General features: G+C 47.9%; 1 protein-coding gene across 7 annotated transcripts in view; it reads left to right on the plus strand.

The window, feature by feature from the left end:
- The window catches only part of spryd3 (SPRY domain containing 3), a 90,993-nt gene that overhangs the window by 56,674 nt on the left and 6,806 nt on the right, over positions 1–27,513 (plus strand). For all 7 annotated transcript variants that reach the window (XM_024006358.2, XM_024006360.2, XM_024006362.2 and 4 more), the window contains 2 exons: positions 11,382–11,439; positions 15,126–15,245. In XM_024006358.2, the coding sequence (XP_023862126.1) occupies positions 11,382–11,439; positions 15,126–15,245 (178 nt within the window). The remainder of the gene's footprint in view (positions 1–11,381; positions 11,440–15,125; positions 15,246–27,513) is intronic.

The raw sequence follows: 27,513 nt of genomic DNA on the forward strand, positions 1-27,513 counted from the left end.
CGAGCTAAATAACTTCTATGCTCGCTTCGATGCAAGTAACACTGAAACTTAATCACGCTCTACGCAGCCGATGTGAGTAAAACCTTTTATACATTCACAAAGCCGCAGGGCCAAATGGATTACCAGGGCGTGTACTCCGAGTATATGCTGACCAACTGGCAAGTGTCTTCACTGACATTTTCAACCTCTCCCTGTCTGTCTGTAATACCAACATGTTTCAAGCAGACCACCATAGGCCCTGTGCCCAAGAACACTAAGGTAACCTGCCTAAATGACTACCGGCCTATAGCGCTCACATCTGTAGCCATGAAATGCTTTGAAAGGCTGGTCATGGCTCACATCAAAACCATTATCCCAGAAACCCTAGACCCACTCCAATTTGCATACCGCCCCAACAGATCCACAGATGATGCAATCTCTATTGCACTCCACACTGCCCTTTCACACCTGGACAAAAGGAACACCTATGTGAGAATGCTATTCATTGACTACAGCTCAGCGTTCAACACCATAGTGCCCTCAAAGCTCATCACTAAGCTAAGGATCCTGGGACTAAACACCTCCCTCTGCAACTGGATGCTGGACTTCCTGACGGGCCACTCCCAGGTGGTAAGGGTAGGTAACAACACATCCACCATGCTGATCCTCAACACTGGGGCCCCTCAGGGGTACGTGCTCAGTCCCCTCCTGTACTCCCTGTTCACTCATGACTGCATGGCCAGGCACGACTCCAACACCATCATTAAGTTTGGCGATGACACAGCAGTGGTAGGCCTGATCACCGACAACGAAGAGACAGCCTATAGGGAGGAGGTCAGAGACCTGACCGTGTGGTGCAAGGACAACCTCTCCCTCAATGTGGTCAAGACAGAGGAGATGATTGTGGACTACAGGAAAAGGAGGACTGAGCACGCCCCCATTCTCATCTACAGGGCTGTAGTGGAGCAAGTTGAGAGCTTTAAGTTCCTTGGTTTCCACATCACCAACAAACTAACATGGTTCAAGCACACCAAGACAGTCGTGAAGAGGGCACAACAAAACATATTCCCCCTCAGGAGACTGAAAACATTTGGAGTGGGTCCTCAGATCCTCAAAAGGTTTTACAGCTGCACCATCGAGAGCATCTTGACAGGTTGCATCATTGCCTGGTATGGCAACTGCTCAGCCTCCAACCGCAAGGCACTACAGAGGGTAGTGCGTACGGCCCAGTACATCACCGGGGCCAAGCTTTCTGCCATCCAGGACCTCTATACCAGGCGGTGTCAGAGGAAGGCCCTAAAAATTGTCAAAGACTCCAGCCACCCTAGTCATCGACTGTTCTCTCTACTACTGTACCGCAAGCAGTACCGGAGCGCCAAGTCTAGACCCAAGAGGCTTCTAAACAGCTTCTACCCCCAAGCCATAAGACTCCTGAACATCTAATCAAATGGCTACCCAGACTATTTGCATTGCTTCCCCCCCGCTTCTACATTGCTGCTACTCTCTTTTATTATCTCTGCATAGTCACTTTAATAACTCTACCTACATGTACATATTACCTTAATTACCTCGACACCGCTGCTCCCGCACATTGACTCTGTACCGGTACCACCTGTATATAGCCCCGCTATTGTTATTTACTGCTGCTCTTTAATTATAAAAATGTTTTCTCTTACCTTTTTTGGGGTATTTTCTTAAAACTGCATTGTTGTTTAAGGGCTTGTAAGTAAGCATTTCACTGTAAGGTCTACACCTGTTGTATTTGGCGCATGTGACACAATTTGATTCGATTTTTGAGTTCATATAAACAATCTGTGTGCCTCTACCTGGTTAGCTTGTGGAGCTAATGCAAGTCTTCGGGTTTCAGGCAAATTTACTCAACATGTTAATTTGATACCAATTGCCCTGGTGCCAACCAGATCTGCCATCCAGATTTGAAATCGTTCAAATACCTTGAGGATTTACTCGAGCCTGCATGGAGTGCTAGATTGAAGGGTTTTGCACATGTCCATCAAAGTAAGGGATAAAATAAAGGAAATTAAACATAAAGACATTGATTTTGGTATGTTGCTACTGACCTGATAACATAAACATAAAAAATAGTATGTACTACTTCACTCAATTCGATGCACATACCACCACCTACTGCCAATCACAACAGAAACAAACTCATGCACATCATACAGGAATAGTCATACATAGACACTCAAAAGCACACATTGATGTGCATGTCTTTGTTTCTGTTGTGATTGGCAGTAGGTGGTGGTATGTGCATCGAATTGAGTGAAGTAGTACATACAATTTTTTATTTTATGTTATTGCATGATTGGTTGAAGTTATTATATTGTTTATGAAAAGGTTGTTACTCACCAGTTAATGTAATAATCAGCGCTTAATGTAATAAGTTACGTTTACTGTTCAACATTTTATTGCGTTTACCGGCAAGTTATTACATTTACTGGGTTTATTACATGAAAAGTTATTACATTTACCATTGTTACACACCCTTTGAGATTGCGCAACCACTTAATCTTTTCCCTCCATACAATCAATACTGTCAAATTAAAATGTAATTATTTGTGCGTGGAGGGTACTGTAGATCATCCGCTTTCGTGGGCCAGTATTCCTTTCATTCGGGCCAGTAGCTTTCAGTTGGCACTGGCCCAGTGTGCTCCTGGCAAATTAACTTGAATGTCAAGCACTGCAAGGGCGTGCTAATTTAAAAGATGGATAGATGTTATTAGCCTGGTCCTGTATGGAATGCAGGTACATTATGGGTCAGAGGTCAGGTCATTGCCACCAGTGGAAAAAGTTGGTCTAGAACCCTGCCAGAAGACGGATGACCGGTTTGGGAAGTATCGAATCACTGAAGCTTTAGCTCCGCAGCAATATGATTTTAGATACCAGGTAAAGGCACACATTGTTTATGTGTTTGTTTATGTATGTGTGTGTTGGGGGGGAGATGTAATCTCCCCTTCCTAGACTTGGCGCTACCTCTACTCTCGCTCTCCTTCCTCTCTCTGCAGATAAGAGTTTAGATGTATGTGTGCTGCTTGGAAGCACTTCGGCTTTCATCCGGAGATACACACTGGTTGCTAAGGTGCAGGACAAGGAGAGAGATCTTGCCCTGAGTGGGGTGGCGAGGTGCAATCAGTGGTGCCTGCCTGAGCAGCCATGGCTTGCGTGCGTGTGTGCGTGCCYTTATCTTGCTGGCTGGCCTTCCGTTCCCGTCCATTCCCCGTCGGCCCTTTCCTCTGCCCTTTTCCTTCCGTCCCCGCGGGCTGTTTCAGCCCCCCTCCATAACCCCCACACTGTGTGTGTATTTATTAGGATCCCCATTAGCTACTGCTAAAGCAACAGCTGCTCTTCCTGGGGTCCACATAAAACATTACATATACAGTACATAACATTAATAGACAAGGACAAAACTACATATATTTAAAATAAGAATTTATGCTTTCATACATTTATGCCTTGGCATTCCATGCATCATGTACTCATTATAACGGCAACACTGCAGCCATTAATTTTCCCATATATTGCTATCCCTTGCTCTACTGTTACAATTGCTTTGTCTAAGCAGGTCCTGATATCCTAATCTCACAGCACCAGTTGTTCTGTAAACACCTCACAACAACTTTGTCATTATGGGGTATTGTGTGTAGATAGATGTGTTAGAGAAAGAAATGGGATTTAAAAATAAAAAAAATGTATTCAGGCTATAACACAACAAAATGTGTAATAAGTCAAGGAGTATGAATACTTTCCGAAGGCACTTTACAGAGTCATTGAACATTGGTAACTTTAATAATGTTTACATACTGCTTTAACTACTTTATATCTATTTACCACAGGAGGTTGGTGGCACCTTGGGGAGGATGTGCTTGTGGTAATGGCTGGAGCAGAATAAGTAGAATGGTATCAAATACACTGAACAAAAATATAACCTCAACATGCAACAATTTCAAAGATTTTACTGAGTTACAGTTCATACAAGGAAATCAGTCCATTGAAATAAATTCATTTGGCCCTAATCTATGGATTTCACATGACTGGGAATACAAATACGCATCTGTTGGTCACAGATACCTGTAGGGGTGTGGATCAGAAAACCAGTCAGTATCTAGTCTSACCACCATTTGCCTCATGCAGTGTGACACATCTCCTTCACATAGAGTTGATCAGGCTGTTGATTTTGGCCTGTGGAATGTTGTCCCACTCCTCTTCGTGGGCTGTGAGAAGTTGATGGATATTGGTGGGAACTGGAACACACTGTTGTACGATCCAAAGCACCCCAAAACTGCTCAATGGGTGACATGTCTGGTSATTATGCAGGCCATGGACGAACTGGGACATTTTCAGCTTCCAGGAATTGTTTACAGATCCTTGCGACATGGGGCTGTGGATTATCATGCTGAAACATGAGGTGATGGCGGCGGATGAATGGCACAACAATGGGCCTCAGGATCTCGCTACGGTATCTCTGCATTTAAATTGCCATCGATAAAATGCAATTGTGTTTGTTGTCCATAGCGTATGCCTGCCCATACCATAACCCCACCGCCACCATGTGGCACTCTGTTCTCAACGTTGACATCAGCAAACCGCTCGCCCACACGGTTGAAATCTGCCCAGTACAGTTGGAACTAGGATTTATCCATAAAGAGCCCACTTCTCCAGTGTGCCAGTGGCCATCAAAGGAGAGCATTTTCCCACTGAAGTCGGTTACGACACCGAACTGCAGTCAGGTCAAGACCTTGGTGAGGACGACGTGAACCCAGATGAGCTTCCCTGAGACGGTTTCTGACAGTTTGTGCAGAAATTCTTTGATTGTGCAAACCCACAGTTTCATCAGCTGTCCGGGGGCTGGATTATCTTGGCAAAATGCTCACTAACAGGAATGTAAACAAACTTGTGCATGGAATTTGAGAGAAATAAGCTTTTTGTACATATGGAATATTCCTGGGATCTTTTATTGCAGCTGATGAAACATCGTTTTACATGTTGTGTTCATATATTTGTTCAGTGTACATCAAACACACAGTTTCCATGTGTTTGATGCTATTCCATTTGCTCCATTTCGGCAATTATTATGAGCCATCCTCCCCTCAGCAGCCTCCTGTGGTATGTACTGTATTCTAGTCAGGGCTTATCCTGTATACCTACTGCTGTACACACATMTTCTATTACCATACTGTCTATACACACCATATACATACAGTGCATTTGGAAATTATTCAGACCTCTTGACTTTTTCCACATTTTGTTATGTTACAGCTTTATTTTAAAATTGATTAAATTATATTTTTTCCTCATCAATCTACACATAAAACCCCATAATGAAAAAGTGAAAATAGGTTTTTGGAAATTTAGCTAATTTATAAAAAGCTAAAAACCGAAATGCCTAAGTATTCAGACCATGTGCTATGAGACTTGAAATTGAGCTCAGGTGCATCCTGTTTCCATTGATCATCCTTGAAATGTTTCTACAACTTGATTGGAGTCCATCTGTGGTCAAATCAATTGATTGGACATGATTTGGAAAGGCACAGACCTGTCTATATAAGGTCCCACAGTTGACAGTGCATGTCAGAACAAAAACCAAGCCATGAGTTCGAAGGAATTGTCTGTCGAGCTCCGAGACTGGATTGTGTTGAGGCACAGATCTGTGGAAAGGTACCAAAAAATGTCTGCAGCATTGAAGGTCCCCAAGAACACAGTGGCCTCCATCATTCTTAAATGGAAMAAGTTTGGAATCACCAAGACTCTTCCTAGAGCTGACCGCCAGGCCAAACTGAGCAATCAGGGGAGAAGGGCCTTGGACAGGGAGGTGACCAAGAACCCGATGGTCACTCTGACAGAGCTCCAGAGTTCCTCTGTGGAGATGGAAGAACCTTCCAGAAGGACAACCATCTCTGCATTGCTCCACCAATTAGGCCTTTATGGTAGTGGCGCAAGATGGAAGCCTCTCCTCCGTAAAACAAACATGACAGCACAACAAGATTCTCTGGTCTGATGAAACCAAGACTGAACTCTTTGGCCTGAATCTGGAGGAAACCTGGCACCATCCCTATGGTGAAGCATGGTGGTGGCAGCATCWTGCTGTGGGGATGATTTTCAGGGGCAGGGACTGCGAGACGAGTCAGGATCGAGGGAAAGATGAACAGAGCAAAGTACAGAAAGATCCTTGATGAAAACCTGCTCCAGAGCGCTCAGGACCTCAGACTGGGGCAAAGATTCACCTTCCAACAGGACAACGACCCACCGCACACAGTCAAGACAATGCAGGAGGGACAAGTCTCTGAATGTCCTTGAGTGGCCCAGCCAGAGCCAGGACCCGGTGGAACATCTTTGGAGAAACCTGAAAATAGCTGTGCAGCGACGCTCCCCATCCAACCTGATAGAGATTGAGAGGATCTGCAGAGAATGGGAGAAATTCCACAAATACAGGTGTGCCAAGCTTGTAGCGTCATACCCAAGAAGACTAGAGGCTGTAATTGCTGCCAAAGGTGCTTCAACAAAGTACTAAGTAAAGGGTCTGAATACGTATGTAAATGTGATATTTCAGAACTAATTAGTCCTCCTTTCTTTTTGATGACCAATTTACCCCTTTTACCAAAGAGCACCTTCTATCTACCAAAATATACTATAGTGTACCTTAGTAGCGCTTCCCTTCCTCCTCTTTCTACTATTCTTCATGTCATTGGTCTTGGCTTCATAATACAGTTTCTTCTTTTGTTTGAGTTTAGTCACATCATTTCTCAATTTGCAGTAAGTCAGCCAGTCAGATGTGCAGCCAGACTTATTAGCCACTCCTTTTGCCCCATCTATTTCAACCATACAGTTTTTAAATTCCTCATCAATCCATGGAGCCTTAACAATCCATTTCATAACAGGTGCATGTTTATCAATAATTGGAAAAAGCWATTTCATAAATTCATCAAGTGCAGCGTCTGGATGCTCCTCATTAATCACATCAGACCAACAAATATTTTTAACATCATCCACATAAGAGTCACAGCAAAATCTTTTGTATGATCTCTTATARACTATTTTAGGCCCAGCTGTTGTAACTTTGGCTTTCCTGGACATAGCCACTATYTRGTGATCACTGCATCCAATGGGTACAGATACAGCTTTAGAACAATGTTCTACGGTACTAGTAAAAATGTGATTGATACATGTGGATGATCTTGTTCCTGTWGTGRTTGTAAACACCCTGGTAGGTTGATTAATAACCTGAYCCAGATTACAGGCACTGGTTACAYTGAGAAGCTTCCTCTTGAGCGGACAGCTTGATGAAAACCAGTCAATATTCAGGTCCCCAAGACTTCTCTCTTTAGCTCACACACACTATCAAGCATTTCACGCATACAGTATGTATACAAAGGTATGTGGACACCCCTTTAACATGGTGGATTTAGCTATTTCAGCCACACCTGTAGCTGACAGGTTTATAAAGTTGAGTACACCGCCATGCAATCTCCATAGACAAACATTGACATTAGAATTACCTTACTGAAGAGCTCAGTGACTTTCAATGTGGCACTGCCATAGGATGCCACCTTTCCAACAAGTCAGTTCATCAAATTTCTGTCCTGCTAGAGCTGCCCCGGTCAACTGTAAGTGCTGTTATTGCGAAGTGGAAACGTCTAGGAGCAACAATGGCTCAGCCACACAAGCTCACAGAACGGGACCGCCGAGGGATGAAGCACGTAGCGCATAAAAATTGTCTGTCCTCAGTTGCAACACTCCCAACCGAGTTCAAAACTGCCTCTGGATTCAACGTCAGCACAAAAACTGTACGTCATCTGACAGTCCTACGGACGAATCTGTGTTTTGCGGATGCCAGGAGAATGCTACCTGCCCCAATGCAAAGTAAAGTTTGTTGGAGGAGGATTAAGGATCTGGGCCTATTTTTCATGGTTCGGGCTAGGCCCCTTAGTTCCAGTGAAGGGAAATCTTAACGCTACAGCATACAATGATATTCTAGACAATTCTGTGCTTCCAACTTTGTGGCAACAGTTTGGGGAAGGCCCTTTCCTGTTTCAGCATGACAATGCCCCCATGCACAAAGCGGGGTCCATACAGAAATTGTTTGTCGAGATCAGTGTGGATGAACTTAACTGGCCTGCACAGAGCCCTGACCTCAACCCCATCAAAAACCTTTGGGATGAATTGGAGCTCCGACTGCGAGCCAGGCCTAACATCAGTGCCCAACRTCACTAATACTCTTGTGGCTGAATGGAAGCAAGTCCTGGCAGCAGTGTTCCAATGCTGGAAAAATACATTATTTGGCCATTTTTAACACACACACATTTTTTCATTTTTTCCGTATGTGAAACTTTTGAAGCTCTTCTCCTGCAGTTGTAACAGCTCCTTGTAGAATTATTTTTGTTGCTTTAAATTATCTTTCACCTGCACAAGCGAGACTGTCCTTCTTTGTTTGGCATGGTTATTGTTGGTGTACCACATACTGTAGGTCCAGCCAGGTCAGGTTAATGTGTGTGTGTTTACTATGGCCTGACCTATCCCTGTGGCTGTGTCTCTGTGTCCTCACTGCCTTTGGAATGCTCCCTGATGCAGAACCAGAGCCTTTTAACATGTTGACTCTATCTGGCTGAACAAAGYACCTGAGCGCGAAAGCCAAGGCCTCTGTCTATCTGGTTTACTGTAGCAGCAATATAATAGACAGGGCACACACACGCACACAGGCTGTTGTTCTATTCATTCCCATCAAGTGCTGATCTCTGATCTCCATCTCTTTGCCCTGGTATTTCACGATGGTGGTTTTTACACGATGACAAGGGGTTACACAAACAAACCTGCATCACCACCACTCCTTACCCTTACCCTCCCCCTCTCTCTCTCTGTGTCTCTCTCTGAGGGGTTGTGGGCACACACACAAACACACGCTCACCTGGCTTCTCCTACAGTAATCCCTGTGGTGATATTTATAGCCGGGGGACTCAGAAGAGAGATGAGTATCTGCCTCCATGAATCCAACAGGGCCCGGCCAGGGAAGGCCAGCATCTCTGCAGCTCCAGCTTGTTGACTCTGTCACAGTGTGGAAATGCAGGCTAGCTCCAATGCCACTGATAAAGCCCCTGAGGATCAGATAGAGGTCTGGACAGACAGAACGCTACTCTTTGTTGTTCTTGGAAGCAGCTTAGTTTTTGACTAATGGCTTCTGCAGAACATTGCGGTTCATGGTGAAGTACTAGACCGAGGTTCCGGGGTTAACAGAATAAACTTTTATGCAGATTTATACCGTCCGAGGGAGACCGTTGACGATGTGTTTGTGTGTGAACAAACTATAKGCTTTGAATGAAGTTACTGCTGCTTTAAGGAGGGCGGCAGGTAGCCTAGTGGTTAGAGCGTTGGACCAGTAACCGAAAAGTTGCTAGATCGAATCCCCGAGCTGACAAAGTAAAAATCTGTCATTCTGCCCCTGAACAAGGCAGTTAACCCACTGTTCCCCGGTAGGCAGTCATTGTGTAAACAAGAATTTGTTCTTAACTGACTTGTCTAGTTAAATATTTTTTTTAAATCAATAAAAATGATTGCTCAAGTACCATAATATGTCAGAAAACATACCAGTCAGAAAACAACATGGTAGCTGGCAGACTGGTTTTGGAATTAAACTYAGGGGTATTACTGTGCTAAGACACAGGTCTGTGGTTTCACTGTGACTTGACTGTAAATCCATCACTTACAGTCCACATGAATTAGATGAACAGATTCAATGAGCCCAGTGAACCTTTTGGCTTTCACCCTCAGAGCCTCCGTCCTACATGGCATCCTATTCCCTAATATAGTGTACTACTTTTGACCAGGGTCCATAGCCTCTACTGGAACAAAACCCCAAACAATCCAAGCTTAGCGTTGTCATCCTGGAGACGGGGCCAGCCAGAGCGATTCCAGGGCTTGTGGTTGAAAACGGGAAAAGAAAGAGAGTAGACATGGCTTGGAGCAGGATCTGCATTCCTCCTGGTCCTCTGTGTCTTTCCTCTGCTCTCGCTCGCTTCCTTCTCCCGCTCTTCCAGCTCTCCTCCACCCTCAGTGAGGCTGTCAGATAGACTAACCCCGCCATGGCTTCCTCTCTCTGTCTCAACTGACCTGATGAAGCAGCTGTCTGTGGCCTCTCCATTAGGACCCAACTGAAGGCCCATCATGGCATCTTTCCCACCTGTGTAGAGATCACTAGACAGTGGCTTTGTCCGAATACCCGTACTTGCATTCTAAATATAGTATTACGCATTTTGGGTATACAAATTTTTTATTTTTTATATTATGTGACAACATTTTGTATGCTTTAAATGCCAGGATGTCATACTCATTGCAGCTTTTCATCTAGTAGAATTCGCTGCACATTATTGAGGAAGAGAATCGTCTTCTGAGACTTGTGTGTTTGACAACAGCTGATAATCATCTGAGGGGACGCGCTGTACCAAAATGAACGAARGGCGGGAATCAACGCAATTGTGCGTTATATGACGCATTCTCAGTAGGATGAGCCTAGTAGGTTGATATTTGTTGCTTGCTGCATTAGTTTTTACTAAACAGTACATTCTAAATAATGTGTAGCGCGATTAATACACCGTATGCAGTTTCAGTAAGTAGTAGGCGAGACAGATTTCAGACACGGCCTGTGTCTGTAGGTACACTCATCTCCACTGAAGTGTGGTCCATTTAAGTAAAGGGTTGTATTCCGTTTTCTTAACCGCTTCAACAATCAATAATGACCTGTGGCATGTTTCGGGGGTTTATTTATTAGCAATTCTGCTACATGGACGATGAACAGCAGAAATGTTATTTTTTTGAATGTGGAATGAAAAGGAGTTGTGTTCCTCTTTGGGCTGTGGATGGTTGGCTCTCTACTTATGGAGAATGAGTAAACGCGTAGAGAACAAAAAACATCTCTGCTGATTAACTCGCTGAGTCGTGAGTCACACTGACTCTGATCTTATCCAAACCTTACTTAGCCCTTTTTTATTGTTTCTGTTGGCATGGAGAACCTGTATAGAAAATATGTATCCTCTTCCTATGTGTACTTTTAGTGTGCACCGCTGTGGCAACAAACACTGGTTTGATTTGAGGGAGAAAAACTTTAATGAGGGTAGGTATCAGACACCATCACTTTACATAATAAATCAGCCAGATTAATAACATAGCAATAAAATGATATGTTACAATCAGCAAGAATATAAAAAGTACACTTAACAAACACTAATCGGCTGACAGACTAACCAGGGGAGTACACTGGACAAAAAAATATGTGGGAACACATAAAAGCCAATACAAGTGTTTATTTTGCAGGCCTGTGGGAAAAGTTATGTATTTTAGAGAGGACTTGAATGTGTGGAGTGAGCTGCGATTGTAACTTGTGTGTCTGTCTTTAGGACTACCCCAAGAACAGACACCCGGGCTGGAGCCAAGGCTCAGTGGCTTATCACGCAGGTGAGACTTGGTGCTCTTCATCACATTTTCTCTGTGCTCTTCGTCAACATTACTCTGTGCTCTTCGTCAACATTTCTCTGTGCTCTTCCTAACTTGTTTTCTGTCTTGCCTTTCTCTCCTCTACTGGCCTGTCTTGCTTACTGCTTAGCTCATTCCCTGAGTATGTGGGTTTTGACCCAACTCATGTTTTAGATGGCTGATGGATCACAGCTGTTTCCTTTGCATCTCTCTGATACACACAGTTTCAAACCCAGCATCTCTGGGCACCATCTCAGCTGGAGGGGGCCAGGGCAGATAGAGTAGGATCACGCATGGCGATAAAGAAGAGAACGGCAAAACGTCTGAGGAAGAAAGGGGGATGATATCTCATTCCTCGGGGAGTGATCTCTCCTTCTCCAATCAAGGAATCAGTTGCAGTTATCTTGCTACGGTTGTATAACTGCTCACTGTGGCCCTTTGTGAAGACGGGCCCTGTTACCAACTGCTGCTGTCTCTGTCTCCAGGCATCTGCCGTCCCAAAGCCTCCGGCATCCCACCGCTATCTATCACTAAAGACTTATCACTGTTGATTAGCTATCAAGTGCTGCTAGGTCTGCTACTGTATCAGCGCTAGAGGGAATATATCATGAGGGCGCTGAGAGTTATCTACACAGAGGCCAGTCGGAAGGACCTCGTTGTTAAATCCATCATCGTCGATGGTTTAGAAGGTGTGTGGTGTGTCTGAAATGGCTAAAAGGTAGCCTGCATCCTATTCCCAAATGACTATACAGTGTAGTGCACGACTTTTGACCAGAGTAATCTGCTAGCTCTCCTAGTCTGCCTCCCAAATGGCYCCCTATTTCCTAGTGCACTACTTTTGACCAGGACCCTCATGGGCCCTGGTCAAAAGTAGTGCACTACAAAGGGAATGGGGTGCTATTTGGGATGTAACCCTAGGAGGGCTGGAGATTATACAGCCAGTTCTGACTGAGGGATGGATTGGGGCACCACGGTCAATCCCTTTGGGTTCTATATGTGGGCTCCTGCTCTGGTTTGGCTGGCGTGTGGAAGACTCCACAAGAATTTGCATGCCCAAGCACAGCTCCCCATTAATCTTATTTGTTAGAGACAAAAATGATATATGTGGTTTTCCACACTGTTTCTGAGGTTTGCCTTCCCATGCTTGGGTTCACATACAGGCTCCGTCCAGCTCCTTCAGTCTACATCAACAGGACTCCTAGTACCTCATAGGATGCGTCCCAAAAGTGACCCTATTCCCTACATCTGGTCAAAAGTAGTGCACTACGTAGGGAACAAGAAGCCTYTTAGAACCTCTTAGTTATATCCTCGCCAGCCAGCCATCCATCCATCCAAGCAAGCCTTCAGCACAGTCAGCAGCGCAATAACTCAGGACTTCACAATATGCACACGCAAGACAAACTAGTATCCAAACTATCTATGTACGCAATAATAATAGGGAAGGCCGATTGTTCAATTTGTGTCTTTTGCCTTACTGAGTTTTGAGAGAGGGCTTCTTGCTGTTTAGTTTTTTTTACAGACACAAAAACAGTGGGGTGCCAAGATGGAACATTGTGAAAAGGTACATATGTTTGGTTTATCAACTCAGTCGTCTGTTTAGCTCACGACCATGGTTGCGTCCCCAATCGCACCCTATTCCCTATATTGTGCACTACCTTTGACCAGAGGCCCATATAAAGGGAATAGTCAGCCATTTGGGAATCAGCCATATCTGTTTTTATGTTCTCCTCACGTTCCAGAGGGCAAGTGGCTGCCAGCGTATCACTTCACTCACATCAATCAAAAGTCTGACTGTTGCGATATTGGCACAGACAGTGAGAACCTCCATTCCGTGTGTTGCCACAGTGTGATGTTGCTGACTGTGTCGATGGGCCGTGGTCCATTTTCTCTGCTCTGAGCGGACCAAGGCGCAGCACCCTGTTGTGTGTGTGTGTGTGTGTGCGGCGTGTTGTGGTGCCCTGTTAGTAGCAGCCTGTGAGGCAGCAGCTCACCAAGCCTCATTAACCCTGTCACCTTGGCAGGCGCTACGCTTTCAGAGCACGACCCTATCGCCACTCCTCATCAGTGACTCACGCTCTGACTCAACACCAGCACGATGCCCTGCCCTACAACAACCAGCACTACCTAACCTGGCTGGCACTGGCCCACCACAGAGCCAGACCTGGCATACGCCCTACCTTACCATCACAGCCTTGCTTCTTTGTCACTGGCACAGGCCCCACCTTACCCTACCACCACCGCCTTGCCGAACTAGCCCAGGCCCCACCCTACAACGCCCTACAACCACCATAGCCACATTTTAACAATGAAGACCTACTGTATGTATCTTCTAGGTCAGTGGCTGTGGTGTTAAAATCCATGCACATATTCTAGATGTTGTTGTTGAGTCAAAGTTCCCTGGGCCAGGCCAGGGAGTGATTCAGGGAAGCCCCTGTGTTTTCCAGACATACATACCCTCCTATTATGAACGCCAAGGGGCCCTGTTCTCTTGTTCACACCTCTCTTTTCCTCCGTCCCTCCGGTCTTCAGCTGTCTTCCAGCCAGGTGTCAGACAGATTTCCTGGCCTGGRGAGCTGGTGTCTCAGGTGCCAGAAGCCTTGCCTTCTCTAGCCAGAGCCATTTCGTTATCCACGCTCCACACTGCTATTTTTAGCCGCCCTCCTCCTCTCCTCTCTTCCCCCTCTCTTCTTCTCATCTTCCCCCTCCTCTCTTTCCCCGTCGTGGAACCAGTGTTTGCTGTGTGTGTTGTGACAGGGGCCCACATGGGAGCCCTAATGATAGTGTCTCCATCTCCCTCCCCATCCTACACACACACACACACACACACACACACACACACACACAATCTCAGATAAAGATTGTTTAAACAGTATCCTGAGCCGGGGACGGCTCCCATGACAACTCCACAAATATTTACCAGAAACCAGGCGCAGCGCACCGTGGAGGATCATGTCTGCAGGCTACCTTTTAGTGTTTTTCATTCTTTTTTTATTGTTCTCTTTCTCTCGTGTGTGCACACGTGTGTGTGTGTGTGTGCGTGCTTTACTTCTTTCTTGTTTTGTTGTTTTTCCACCAGAGATTGGATTTGTTTTACTGAAAGAATACTGAAGTAGTGTTATGTAGGTGTAGAGGCCTGTTTGTCCCAGTGATCATGTCCCTGGAACATTGGGACGGAGGAACATTTACCCTTGGTAATCACTGTACACGGTGTGCAATGTAGACCATGTCATTTTGAATAGATGGCACGGCACTAAATCCAGAATAAGATTGGAAATATTAGAGCATCGTGTGCAACACATTTACCTAGCTGTTTACCTAGCTGTTTACCTAGCTGTTTACCTAGCTGTTTACCTAGCTGTTTACTTAGATGATCCTTGCTTTCTTGTGGACATCCTAAAAAGAAATTCATGTGTTTCTAGTAACATTTTGTTTTTTGCGAAGAACAATTAGGTGACAATGTTGCCCTCTTGGTGAAAGTTCAAAAAGATTGTAGCATAATACAGCAGGATTATCTAGCTATCAGTAAACAAATAAATCCCATTTAGCCCTTTTTACATCAACAGTCTTCACACAGTGACAAGATGTCTCCCCCTCTCTTTCTCTCTCTGTGCCTCTCTCTCTCTCATTTTCTATCTCTCCCTCTGTCTTTCTCTCCCTCTCTTTCTCAGATGATGGGAAGATCTTCCATGGTAGTGGGGTTGGGGAGCCGTTTGGTCCTCGCTGTATCGAGGGTGACATCATGGGCTGTGGCATCATGTTCCCACGGGACTACATATTGGATGGTGAAGGTAAGAACAATAAGATAGGGGCACATTTTCAGTTCAATTCAATAGATCTTTATTGTTCCCGAATGGCAATTTGTTTACAGTAGCGGAAGTTAAAGACATGCTCCGGAACTTTGGCGACTGACTAGTATTTTTTTTTTATCTCCCGCTTTGGGCTGGATGTGTGAGTGTGTAGTTCATACATGCATAATCTATGAGGAGAATTACTGTCTGATGAAATTCCTAGTTTGAAAGCAACTGTTTTTCTGGAAGCTGTGCCATTTTCCCTTCATTTTCCCCCAAGTGGGCCAGCCCCCTAGCAATTCGAGTTCAACCAATGAGCTTCAGCCCCTTGCCATATGACTGACAGCTAGCAAGATGCACACACAGCGGAGTGAGAGAGAGAGCGAAACAAATGGCAGTTGTGCACATACAGTTTTCTGCACATATGTGATGTAGTACGCAATTTTCGGGAAACACTTTTTGCTCGTGAGGGCTACTTTCAGAACTACTGGCTAAGAAGTCTACAAAAGTACCGGAGAATCCCTTTAAAAGAGTTTTCAATGTCACCTGTTCCCATTAATGACATGACCGTTCCTCCCTGCAACCTACAGATGTGTTGTAGAATAGTGAGGAAGTAGTGACACTTGCCTGAGTTGAGAGTGAATGTTAGATGATTCAGCTATTTGGGGGCGAATCTTCACTTCCGCCCAATTTTCACTTAGTCATACATTGATGTCAATGGAAATCAGGGGCACAACTTTGGCTTTAGAAGTGGGGGGTACATAACTTGGCGGGGGGGTTCTCCCATTTTCTGGGGCATCTAAAGCTAYTTTCCTGTAATTCTACACAATCTAATATGACCCATGGCCCTTCTAGCCGTCTCTGTTTAGAACAACAAAAAGTAAGCGAAAATGCCCACAGTCAAGCTAAGAGATCATTATTAAATATGTTTAAGTGATTGATAAGACTGAACTAGATCCATGATAATTCAATAATCAATATTGTGTTGCACCTTTAACCAATAACCTAACAAATGAACAACTCTTACAAATAAAGTATCAATTCTTTCGATTGTCTTTATTAAGACGTCCTCTATCAAATTTCAGCCAGCCCGATCCGCCTGCCCGAGTCAATACCTCAACTCTCCCCAGCACAACTGCCTTCCCATCTTTTTTTTKTTTTCTTTTTTGTCTCAAGGGAAAMGTTTGAAAAACTAAAGTTTTAATTAAAACACACCTACACATTAACACACAAACAGTCCATCCTCCATATAATTCATATCATAGGGCTAATAGTACTGTAGAGCTCTTTTTACTTGCATACAATAGAGCTGGGTCACCCCGTCCTGCCCCTAGGGGTCCACGGCCCTGTAGCGCCCCAACCCAACACACCAACACAGTTTACAATTGGCTCATTCATCCCCCTCTCCCCTGTAACTATTCCCCAGGTCGTTGCTGCAAATGAGAACGTGTTCTCAGTCAACTTACCTGGTAAAATAACGGTAAAAAAAATAAAATAAAATAAAACTCAGCTTTAGGATCTTAGTGAAACATTCCTCATTGGTTTCAGGTGTGTTAGGCCAAGGCCAGAGTGATGAACAACAGTCCAACAGAACCCCAGGGTCAAGACTGAGCAGCCCAGCAGCTAGGGATTGCATAAATAGGTATCTCTCCTGACGTGGGTATGTTTTCAATACAGACTCCTTTTGTCATACAGTATTCCATGTAAGGCATCCAGACCTTATGAAAGTTGCACACTATACCCTTAGTCTTGGAATAAATCAAATCTACTGATACATAACTTGACATTTATGCCGTCCATTGTGGGAGGATAACCAACCTTCCAATTAATGGCAATGCATTTCTTAGCCACTATAAATGCTTGGTTACACAGTTTCTTCTGATAAGTCTCCAGTATCAACATTTCCAAGCAATCAAAAACAGGGAGACGGGAGAATCTGTAGACATGCTGKGATAAAAGAACATACTTCTCTACCAGAATTCAGCCAGCCTTCACAAGACCTCAACATATGCACATATGTCCCAATTTGTGTTTTACACCTCCAGCAGACGAATTACATTTGAGTGCATGATATTCAGTTTCACTGGCATATAGAACGTTCTATGGATGGTCTTAAACTGCAGTCATTTGTGTCTGAGATTATATGAACATGACTGGGCATTCTAACATATCTGTATCCATTCATCATCAATAGCGTCTCCCAGGTCTTCCTCACATTTTTGTGTTACATGTTTTMTGTCATCGGGAAAAGCCTCTATCAACCCTTGATACAGTTTGGAAATCAACTTTAGAGGTTTGTCAGACTGCCTTAAAATAGTCTACATCGTTGAAGCTTCTTGCTTGTCCAGTGTTTGATGCACAGAGAGAATAAAGTGTATCTGCAAAGGTTCACCTCTGTGCTGACAGACTAGTCTTCCCTGGCTGTCTGACCCTGATGAGACACCCTGTCACCATCTGACCCTGACAAGACACACTGTCACCGTCTGACCCTGATGAGACCCCCTGTCACCGTCTGACCCTGATGAGACAGCCTGTCACCGTCTGACCCTGATGAGACCCCTTGTCCACGTCTGACCCTGATGAGACCCCTGTCACCGTCTGACCCTGATGAGACACCCTGTCACCTCTGACTGACCTGATGAGAACCCGCCTGTCACCATCTGACCCTGATGAGACCCTGTCACCGTCTGACCCTGAATGAGACCCCTGTCACCGTCTGACCTGATGAGACACCCTGTCACCGTCTGACCCTGATGAGACACCTGTCACGTCTGACCCTGATGAGACACCCTGTCACCGAATCTGACCCTGACCCTGATGAAGACCCCCTGTCACCATCTGACCCTGATGAGACCACCCTGTCACCTCTGACCCTGATGAGACCCCTGTCACCGTCTGACCTGACGAGACACCTGTCACCGTCTGACCCTGACGAGACACCCTGTCACCGTCTGACCCTGATGAGACACCTGTCACCGTCTGACCCTGAGAGACACCCTGTCACGTCTGACCCTGATGAGACCCCTGTCACCGTCTGACCCTGATGAGACACCTGTCACCGTCTTGACCCTGATGAGACACCTGTCACCGTCTGACCCTGATGAGACACCCTGTCACCGTCTGACCCTGATGAGACACCCTGTCACCGTCTGACCTGACTGAGACACCCTGTCACCGTCTGACCTGATGAGACACCCTGTACCGTCTGACCCTGATGAGACACCCTGTCACCGTCTGACCCTGATGAGACACCCTGTCACCGTCTGACCCTGATGAGACACCCTGTCACCGTCTGACCCTGATTGAGACACCCTGTCACCGTCTGACCGCTGATGTAGACTCCTGCTCTGTCACGTCTCCGTCTGACGCTGATGAGACGCCTGTGGTCACCGGTCTGACAGCCTAGAGGGGGTCGACCGGTGAACAGGGGTTAATTCCAGCGTCAGGAGAGCCAGCCGGTGACACCGGTGGTTCGGTACTCTCATCAGCGTCAGAACGTCGTGAATGAGGGGTCCCGATCGATCAGCCGGTGTATCAGGAGACCCAAGACGGCTGTCGAACCACGTGGTCTGTCATCCAGCTGATCGAGGTCAAACGATTACAAGACCCGTGGATCACCGGTGTCTGTACGCTTGGACACCTGTCATATCGTAGTAGTCTCCTGGGATGCACGAAGTCTTCGGTGTTTGTCCCGCCTGTCACCGTCTGACCGCTGATGAGACCCCCTGTCACCGTCTGGACCCTGATGAGACACCCTGTCACCGTCTGACCGCTGATGAGACACCAGGCGGGGTGCGGTCTCCTCTTCGCTCAGGACGTTGATCTGCGGAAGGCTTCGGATGGGGAGGGAGACCCCGCTTTGGTCACCGTCTGACCCCCTTTGCACTAGAGACACGCGGCCGCTTGTCACCACAGGTCCCAGGGGGTTACCCTGATGAGACACGTTGTCTGTTCACCACTACTGTACCAGGCTGATGAGGACACTCCAGAACCTGGTGTATGAACACACGGGTCTGACCCTGAATGAGTAGCTACTCACTGCATGGGTCAAGACGTATAGACCGTGATGAGATCAGACCACTGTCAGCCTAATCTTTCCTTTCTGACCCTGACCCTGTATTCCGAGGGACACCACGGTGCGGGGGTTCTGTCACCATGGGCGGTTTTGGGACGCGCTTCTGAAGACCGGGTCGCTGATGAGGACACCCTGTCACGCTATCTGACCCTGACCCTGATGAGACACCCTGTCACCATCTTTGACGCCTGACCTGCTGAGACACCCTGTCACATCTGTTGACCCTGATGAGGACACCCCTGTCACCAGTCTGACGGGGCCTGAGAGACCCTGTTCACATCACGTCTACTAGATGGAGACATTTCTGTACCATTCACGCTGACCATTGATATAGGTCAACACCGGCCTGTCACCATCTGATATCCGCTGATTGATGGACAGCCGGCTGTCACGCGTCTGACTCTGGATGAGACACCCTGATCAAGTTTACCTTTGGGGTTCAGGGACGTTGGAAGGGTCTACTTCATCGAGTGAGAGGAGAACCGCTGGTCATTTGGCCAGGGTGTCGGGTTACTTGGGGATCCCTAGTACGGACTGCAGGGGTGGTGGTCGGGTTCGGCACGTGCAGGGTGTGTTCGGGCCTGTCACCTTCCGTCATCGCAGTGGCATCGATAGAGGGACAGTTCGCTTCGTCGGCTGTCACCCTAGGCACCGGTGCCAGGGTCTGCATCCTCGATGAAGTACACCAAGGGTTCCGCTGGGTGAAGGGTGTCTCATAGGGTGATGGTGGGGGGGTGCCCTGTTCACCTTGATCCTGACACCGCGTGTTCAGGATGGAGACATCCCAGACTGTCACCTGGGTTGATCCGACTGATGGAGACCCCTGTCACCGTCTGACCCTGAGTGAGACAACCCTGTCACCTGTCTGACTCCCTGAATTTGAGACCCGGTTCCTAGTCACGTCTGGACGCTGATGCAGGAGGCTCCTGTCCGACACCGTGCGGGACCTGATGAGAACCTGTCACGTCTGAGCCTTGGATGACGACTACTCAGGGCGGGGTTCACCAGTCCCTGACCTGATGAGGGCCCCTGGTCCAGCGTCTGAACGCTGATAAAGACCCACACCGCTGTTCGCCAAAGGGGTCTGACGCTTCGGATGAGTACGCACATCCTGCTCAAAGGACGTCTGACCCTGATGAGACACCCTGTCACCGTCTGACCCTGAGGTTTCGAGACGCAACGTCTGGGTCACACGTTGTCTCGACCCTGGATGGACAAGAGCATTCAGCACCTGTCACCGTTCTGACCCTGAATGAGATCCCCTGTTCACGCCCTCTGACGCTGATGAGACACCCTGTCCACGGCTGACCCCTGATGAAGAACACCCCTGTCACCATGCTGAGCCTGACCCTGATGAAGACACTGTCACACTGTCTTGAAACCGCTGACCCTAGATGGGAACTCCTCATCAGGGCTGTCTACAGATTATCTGACCCTGATGAGTACACTCTGTCACGTCTGGACCCTGATGAGACGCCTTGACCTGTCACCAGTCTGTGAGGGGGGCTTTGATGACACACCTCCACTGTCATCAAGGTGTGCTCTGACACGCGCTGAGGGACACTCGCACTGGTCACCGTCATGATGGGCAGGCGTCGTGATTCTGCATGACAACGGGTCCATGTGCAACCGGTGTCTCGACCCGTGGATGGAGCGATCTATCTTAGGTCAGGCCTCGTTCCCTCGCACGGCCTGATGAGACCCTGTCCACATCTGACCTGAGTGGCAGACACGCCTGTCACATCTTTTGCACCCTGATGAGCACAGGGTCACTGTCAGCCGTCTGAACCCTGATGAGATACATCCTCTGTCACCGTCTGACTTGCAGCAATGAGACACCCTGTTCACCAATTTGACACTGGGATCTCCACTCTAGGGGGATTCAGGAGACACCACCTGGTCAGCCTGTCTAGACCCTGGAAAGATCTGAGACACCGTAAAAGTTGTTTCACCGTCTGGACGCCTGATGAGACACTCACTCAGGGTCAGCTGTCAACGGACCGGTTGCCCTGGCCTGTCTCTACTACACATCACACACTCAGATAGAGACCAAAACAAATCAGGAGTTACGCGTCTTGTCAGCACGTCTGGACCACCTGATGGACGGCAATAGTTATGACTGGGAGACACCCTGGTGTCCCATACATCAGTGGCTGCAACGCCTGATGAGACACGGTGCAACTGAGTCACCGGGTGGTCTCTGTTACGCTCCTGAGGAGAGGCACAATCGGGCTCTGTGCAAGGTCGTGACGTCTGCTGAGAACACTCCTGTCAACCGTCTGACCTGATGAGACCCCTGTCACCGTCTGACCCTGATGCAGACACGTCACCGTTCTGCCTGATGGCCGCCTCTACGCTGATGCAGACACCCTGACCGTCTGACCCTATGAGGACACCCTGTCACCGTCTGACCCCTGATGAGACCCACCTCTGACAGAGACCTGTCACCGCTGACGCTGATGAGACCACCCTGTCACCCGTCTGACCAGACCTGCCACTCGAGAGGACACCTGTCACCGTCTGACCTTGATGAGACACCCTGCAGCGTCTGACCCTGATGAGACCACCCTGTCACCGTCTGACACCTGATGAGACCCCCTGTCAACCGTCCGCTGAGGCCCTACGTCTGACCCTGAAGACACCCTGCCATCTGACCTCTGATCGACACCCTGCCGTTGCCCCCTGATGAGACACCCTGTCACCTGACCCTGGACCCCTGACCGTGACTGATGAACACCCTGTCACCATCAACTCAAGATGGAACTTTGTATCCATTCACTGATTGTTATAATGTACTGTAAAATCACCTGGCCTGTCACCATCTGATCCTGCTAAGATATGATGAGCATAGTGTTGTGTACTGACTGTGCATCATGACAGTGAAGCCTGTAGAGCTGTTCATACTGTGTCAGTGTGATAAGTAGGGAGTTTGCTATGTAAACTGACAGATAACGTTACATTGCTATACTGACTGATAAAAACTCATTGCGCTGAAGAAATGTCAGAATATCGGTCTTCAATCGTTTGGCTGCTGGTTTCATCATTTGATTTAGATCTAGTGTGATTGAAGCAAAAATTATAGCTGAAGTTAGTGAGCTAGCTAGCTAAAGTTAGTGAGCTAGCTAGCTAAAGTTAGTGAGCTAGCTAGCTAAAGTTAGTGAGCTAGCTAGCTAAGCACCTTTAACCAATAACCTAAACAAATGAACAACTCTTACAAATAAAGTATCAATTCTTTCGATTGTCTTTATTAAGACGTCCTCTATCAAATTTCAGCCAGCCCGATCCGCCTGCCCGAGTCAATACCTCAACTCTCCCCCAGCACAACTGCCTTCCCATCTTTTTTTATTTTCTTTTTTGTCTCAAGGGAAAGGTTTGAAAAACTAAGTTTTTAATTAAAAACACACCTACACATTAACCACACAAACAGTCCATCCTCCATATAATTCATATCATAGGGCTAATAGTACTGTAGAGCTCTTTTTACTTTGCATACAATAGAGCTGGGTCACCCCGTCCTGCCCCTAGGGGTCCACGGCCCTGTAGCGCCCCAACCAACAACACCAACTCAGCTTTAGGATCTTAGTGAAACATTCCTCATTGGTTTCAGGTGTGTTAGGCAAGGCCAGGAGATGATGAACAACAGTCCCAACAGAACCCCAGGGTCAAGACTGAGCAGCCAGCAGCTAGGGATTGCATAAATAGGTATCTCTCCTGACGTGGGTATGTTTTCAATACAGACTCCTTTTGTCATACAGTATTCCATGTAAGGCATCCAGACCTTATGAAGTTGCACACTATACCCTTAGTCTTGGAATAAATCAAATCTACTGATACATAACTTGACATTTATGCCGTCCATTGTGGGAGGATAACCAACCTTCCAATTAATGGCAATGCATTCTTTAGCCACTATAAATGCTTGTTTACACAGTTTCTTCTGATAAGTCTCCAGTATCAACATTTCAAGCAATCAAAAACAGGGAGACGGGAGAATCTGTAGACATGCTGAGATAAAAGAACATACTTCTCTACCAGAATTCAGCCAGCCTTCACAAGACCTCAACATATGCACATATGTCCCAATTTGTGTTTTACACTCCAGCAGACGAATTACATTTGAGTGCATGATATTCAGTTTCACTGGCAATATAGAACGTTCTATGGATGGTCTTAAACTGCAGTCATTTGTGTCTGAGATTATATGAACATGACTGGGCATTCTAACATATCTGTATCCATTCATCATCAATAGCGTCTCCCAGGTCTTCCTCACATTTTTGTGTTACATGTTTTTTGTCATCGGGAAAAGCCTCTATCAACCTTGATACAGTTTGGAAATCAACTTTAGAGGTTTTGTCAGACTGCCTTAAAATAGTCTACATCGTTGAAGCTTCTTGCTTGTCCAGTGTTTGATGCACAGAGAGAATAAAGTGTATCTGCAAAGGTTCACCTCTGTGCTGACAGACTAGTCTTCCCTGGCTGTCTGACCCTGATGAGACACCCTGTCACCATCTGACCCTGACAAGACACACTGTCACCGTCTGACCCTGATGAGACCCCTGTCACCGTCTGACCCTGATGAGACACCCTGTCACCGTCTGACCTGATGAGACACCTGTCACGTCTGACCTGATGAGACCCCTTGTCACATCTGACCCTGATGAGACCCCTGTCACGTCTGACCTGATGAGACCCCTGTCACCGTCTGACCCTGATGAGCACCCTGTCACCATCTACCCTGACCCGATGAGACCCCTGTCACCATCTGCCTGATGAGCCCCTGTCACGTCTGACCCTGATGAGACCCCTGTCACCGTCTGACCCTGATGAGACACCCTGTCACCGTCTGACCCTGATGAGACACCCTGTCACCGTCCTGACCCTGATGAGAACCCCCTGTCACCATCTGACCCTGACCCTGATGAGACCCCTGTCACCATCTGACCCTGATGAGACACCCTGTCACCATCTGACCTGATGAGACCCCTGTCACGTCTGACCTGACGAGACACCCTGTCACGTCTGACCCTGACGAGACACCTGTCACCGTCTGACCCTGACGAGACACCCTGTCACCGTCTGACCCTGACGAGACACCCTGTCACCGTCTGACCCTGATGAGACCCCTGTCACCGTCTGACCCCTGATGAGACACCTGTCACCGTCTGACCCTGATGAGACACCCTGTCACCGTCTGACCCTGATGAGAACCCTGTCACCGTCTGACCCTGATGAGACACCCTGTCACCGTCTGACCCTGATGAGACCCCTGTCACCGTCTGACCCTGATGAGACACCCTGTCACCGTCTGACCCTGATGAGCCACCCTGTCACCGTCTGACCCTGATGAGACACCCCTGTCACCGTCTGACCTGATGGAGCACCCTGTCACCGTCTGACCTGATGAGACACCCTGTCACCGGTCTGACCCTGATGGACCCTGTCACCGTCTGACGCTGATGAGACCCCTGTCACCGTCTGACGCTGATGAGACCCCTGTCACCGTCTGACGCTGATGAGACCCCTGTCACCGTCTGACGCTGATGAGACACCCTGTCACCCGTCTGACGCTGATGAGACACCCTGTCACCGTCTGACCCTGATGAGACACCCTGTCCCGTCTGACCCTGATGAGACCCCCTGTCACCGTCTGACCCTGATGAGACACCCTGTCACCGTCTGACCCTGATGAGACACCCTGTCACCGTCTGACCCTGATGAGACCCCTGTCACCGTCTGACCCTGATGAGACACCCTGTCACCGTCTGACCCTGATGAGACACCCTGTCACCATCTGACCCTGATGAGACACCCTGTCACCGTCTGACCCTGATGAGACACCCTGTCACCGTCTGACCCTGATGAGACACCCTGTCACCATCTGACCCTGACCCTGATGAGACACCCTGTCACCATCTGACCCTGACCCTGATGAGACACCCTGTCACCTCTGACCTGACTGACGACACCTGTCATCTGACCTGACCCTGATGAGACCACCTGTCACCATCTGACCCTGACCTGATGAGACACCTGTCACCTCTGACTGAGAGACACCCTGTCACCGTCTGACCCTGATGAGACAACCCTGTCACCGTCTGACCCTGAAGACACCTGTCACCGTCTGACCTGATGAGACACCCTGTCACCGTCTGACCCTGATGAGACACCCTGTCACCGTCTGACCCTGATGAGACACCCTGTCACCGTCTGACCCTGATGAGACCCCTGTCACCGTCTGAGGCTGATAGAGACACCCTGTCACCGTCTGACCCTGATGAGACACCCTGTCACCGTCTGACCCTGATGAGACACCCTGTCACCGTCTGACCCTGATGAGACCCCTGTCACCGTCTGACCCTGATGAGACACCCTGTCACCGTCTGACCCTGATGAGACCCCTGTCACCGTCTGACGCTGATGAGACACCCCTGTCACCGTCTGACCTGATGAGACACCCTGTCACCGTCTGACCGCGATGAGACACCCTGTCACCGTCTGACCCTGATGAGAACCCCTGTCACGTCTGACGCTGATGAGACACCCTGTCACCGTCTGACGCTGATGAGACACCCTGTCACCGTCTGACGCTGATGAGACACCCTGTCACCGTCTGACCCTGATGAGACACCCTGTCACCGTCTGACCCTGATGAGACACCCTGTCACCGTCTGACCCTGATGAGACCCCTGTCACCGTCTGACGCTGATGAGACACCCTGTCACGTCTGACCTGATGAGACACCCTGTCACCATCTGACCCTGGACCCTGATGAGACACCCTGTCACCGTCTGACCCTGACCCTGATGAGACACCCTGTCACCATCTGACCCTGATGAGACACCCTGTCACCGTCTGACCCTGATGAGCACCCTGTCACCGTCTGACCCTGATGAGACACCCTGTCACTGTCTGACCCTGATGAGACACCCTGTCACCGTCTGACCCTGATGAACCCCTGTCACCGTCTACCTGATGAACACCCTGTCACCGCTGACCCTGATGAGACACCCTGTCACCATCTGACCCTGATGAGACACCTGTCACCATCTGACCCTGATGAGACACCCTGTCACGTCTGACCCTGATGAGACACCCTGTCACCGTCTGACCCTGATGAGACACCCTGTCACCATCTACCTGACCTGATGAGACACCTGTCACGTCTGACCCTGATGAGACACCCTGTCACCGTCTGACCCTGATGAGACACCCTGTCACGTCTGACCCTGATGAGACACCCTGTCACCGTCTGACCCTGATGAGACACCCTGTCACCGTCTGACCCTGATGAGACACCCTGTCACCGTCTGACCCTGATGAGACACCCGTCACCGTCTGACCCTGATGAGACACCCTGTCACCGTCTGACCCTGATGAGACACCCTGTCACCGTCTGACCCTGATGAGACACCCTGTCACCGTCTGACCCTGATGAGACACCCTGTCACCGTCTGCCCTGATGAGACACCCTGTCACCGTCTGACCCTGATGAGACACCCTGTCACCGTCTGACCTGATGAGACACCCTGTCACCGTCTGACCCTGATGAGACACCCTGTCACCGTCTGACCCTGATGAGACACCCTGTCACCGTCTGACCGCTGATGAGACACCCTGTCACCGTCTGACCCTGAATGAGACACCCTGTCACCGTCTGACCCTGATGAGACACCCTGTCACCATCTGACCCTGATGAGACACCCTGTCACCGTCTGACCCTGATGAGGACACCCTGTCACCATCAACTCAAGATGGACTTTGTATCCATTCACTGATTGTTATAATGTACTGTAAAATCACCTGGCCTGTCACCATCTGATCCTGCTAAGATATGATGAGCATAGTGTTGTGTACTGACTGTGCATCATGACAGTGAAGCCTGTAGAGCTGTTCATACTGTGTCAGTGTGATAAGTAGGGAGTTTGCTATGTAAACTGACAGATAACGTTACATTGCTATACTGACTGATAAAAACTCATTGCGCTGAAGAAATGTCAGAATATCGGTCTTCAATCGTTTGGCTGCTGGTTTCATCATTTGATTTAGATCTAGTGTGATTGAAGCAAAAATTATAGCTGAAGTTAGTGAGCATAGCTAGCTAAAGTTAGTGAGCTAGCTAGCTAAAGTTAGTGAGCTAAGCTAGCTAAAGTTAGTGAGCTAGCTAGCTAATTAGTGAGCTAGCTAGCTAAT

Source organism: Salvelinus sp. IW2-2015, linkage group LG17 (genome assembly GCF_002910315.2).
Source record: "Salvelinus sp. IW2-2015 linkage group LG17, ASM291031v2, whole genome shotgun sequence".
In the NCBI taxonomy this organism is placed as follows: Eukaryota; Metazoa; Chordata; class Actinopteri; order Salmoniformes; family Salmonidae; genus Salvelinus; species Salvelinus sp. IW2-2015.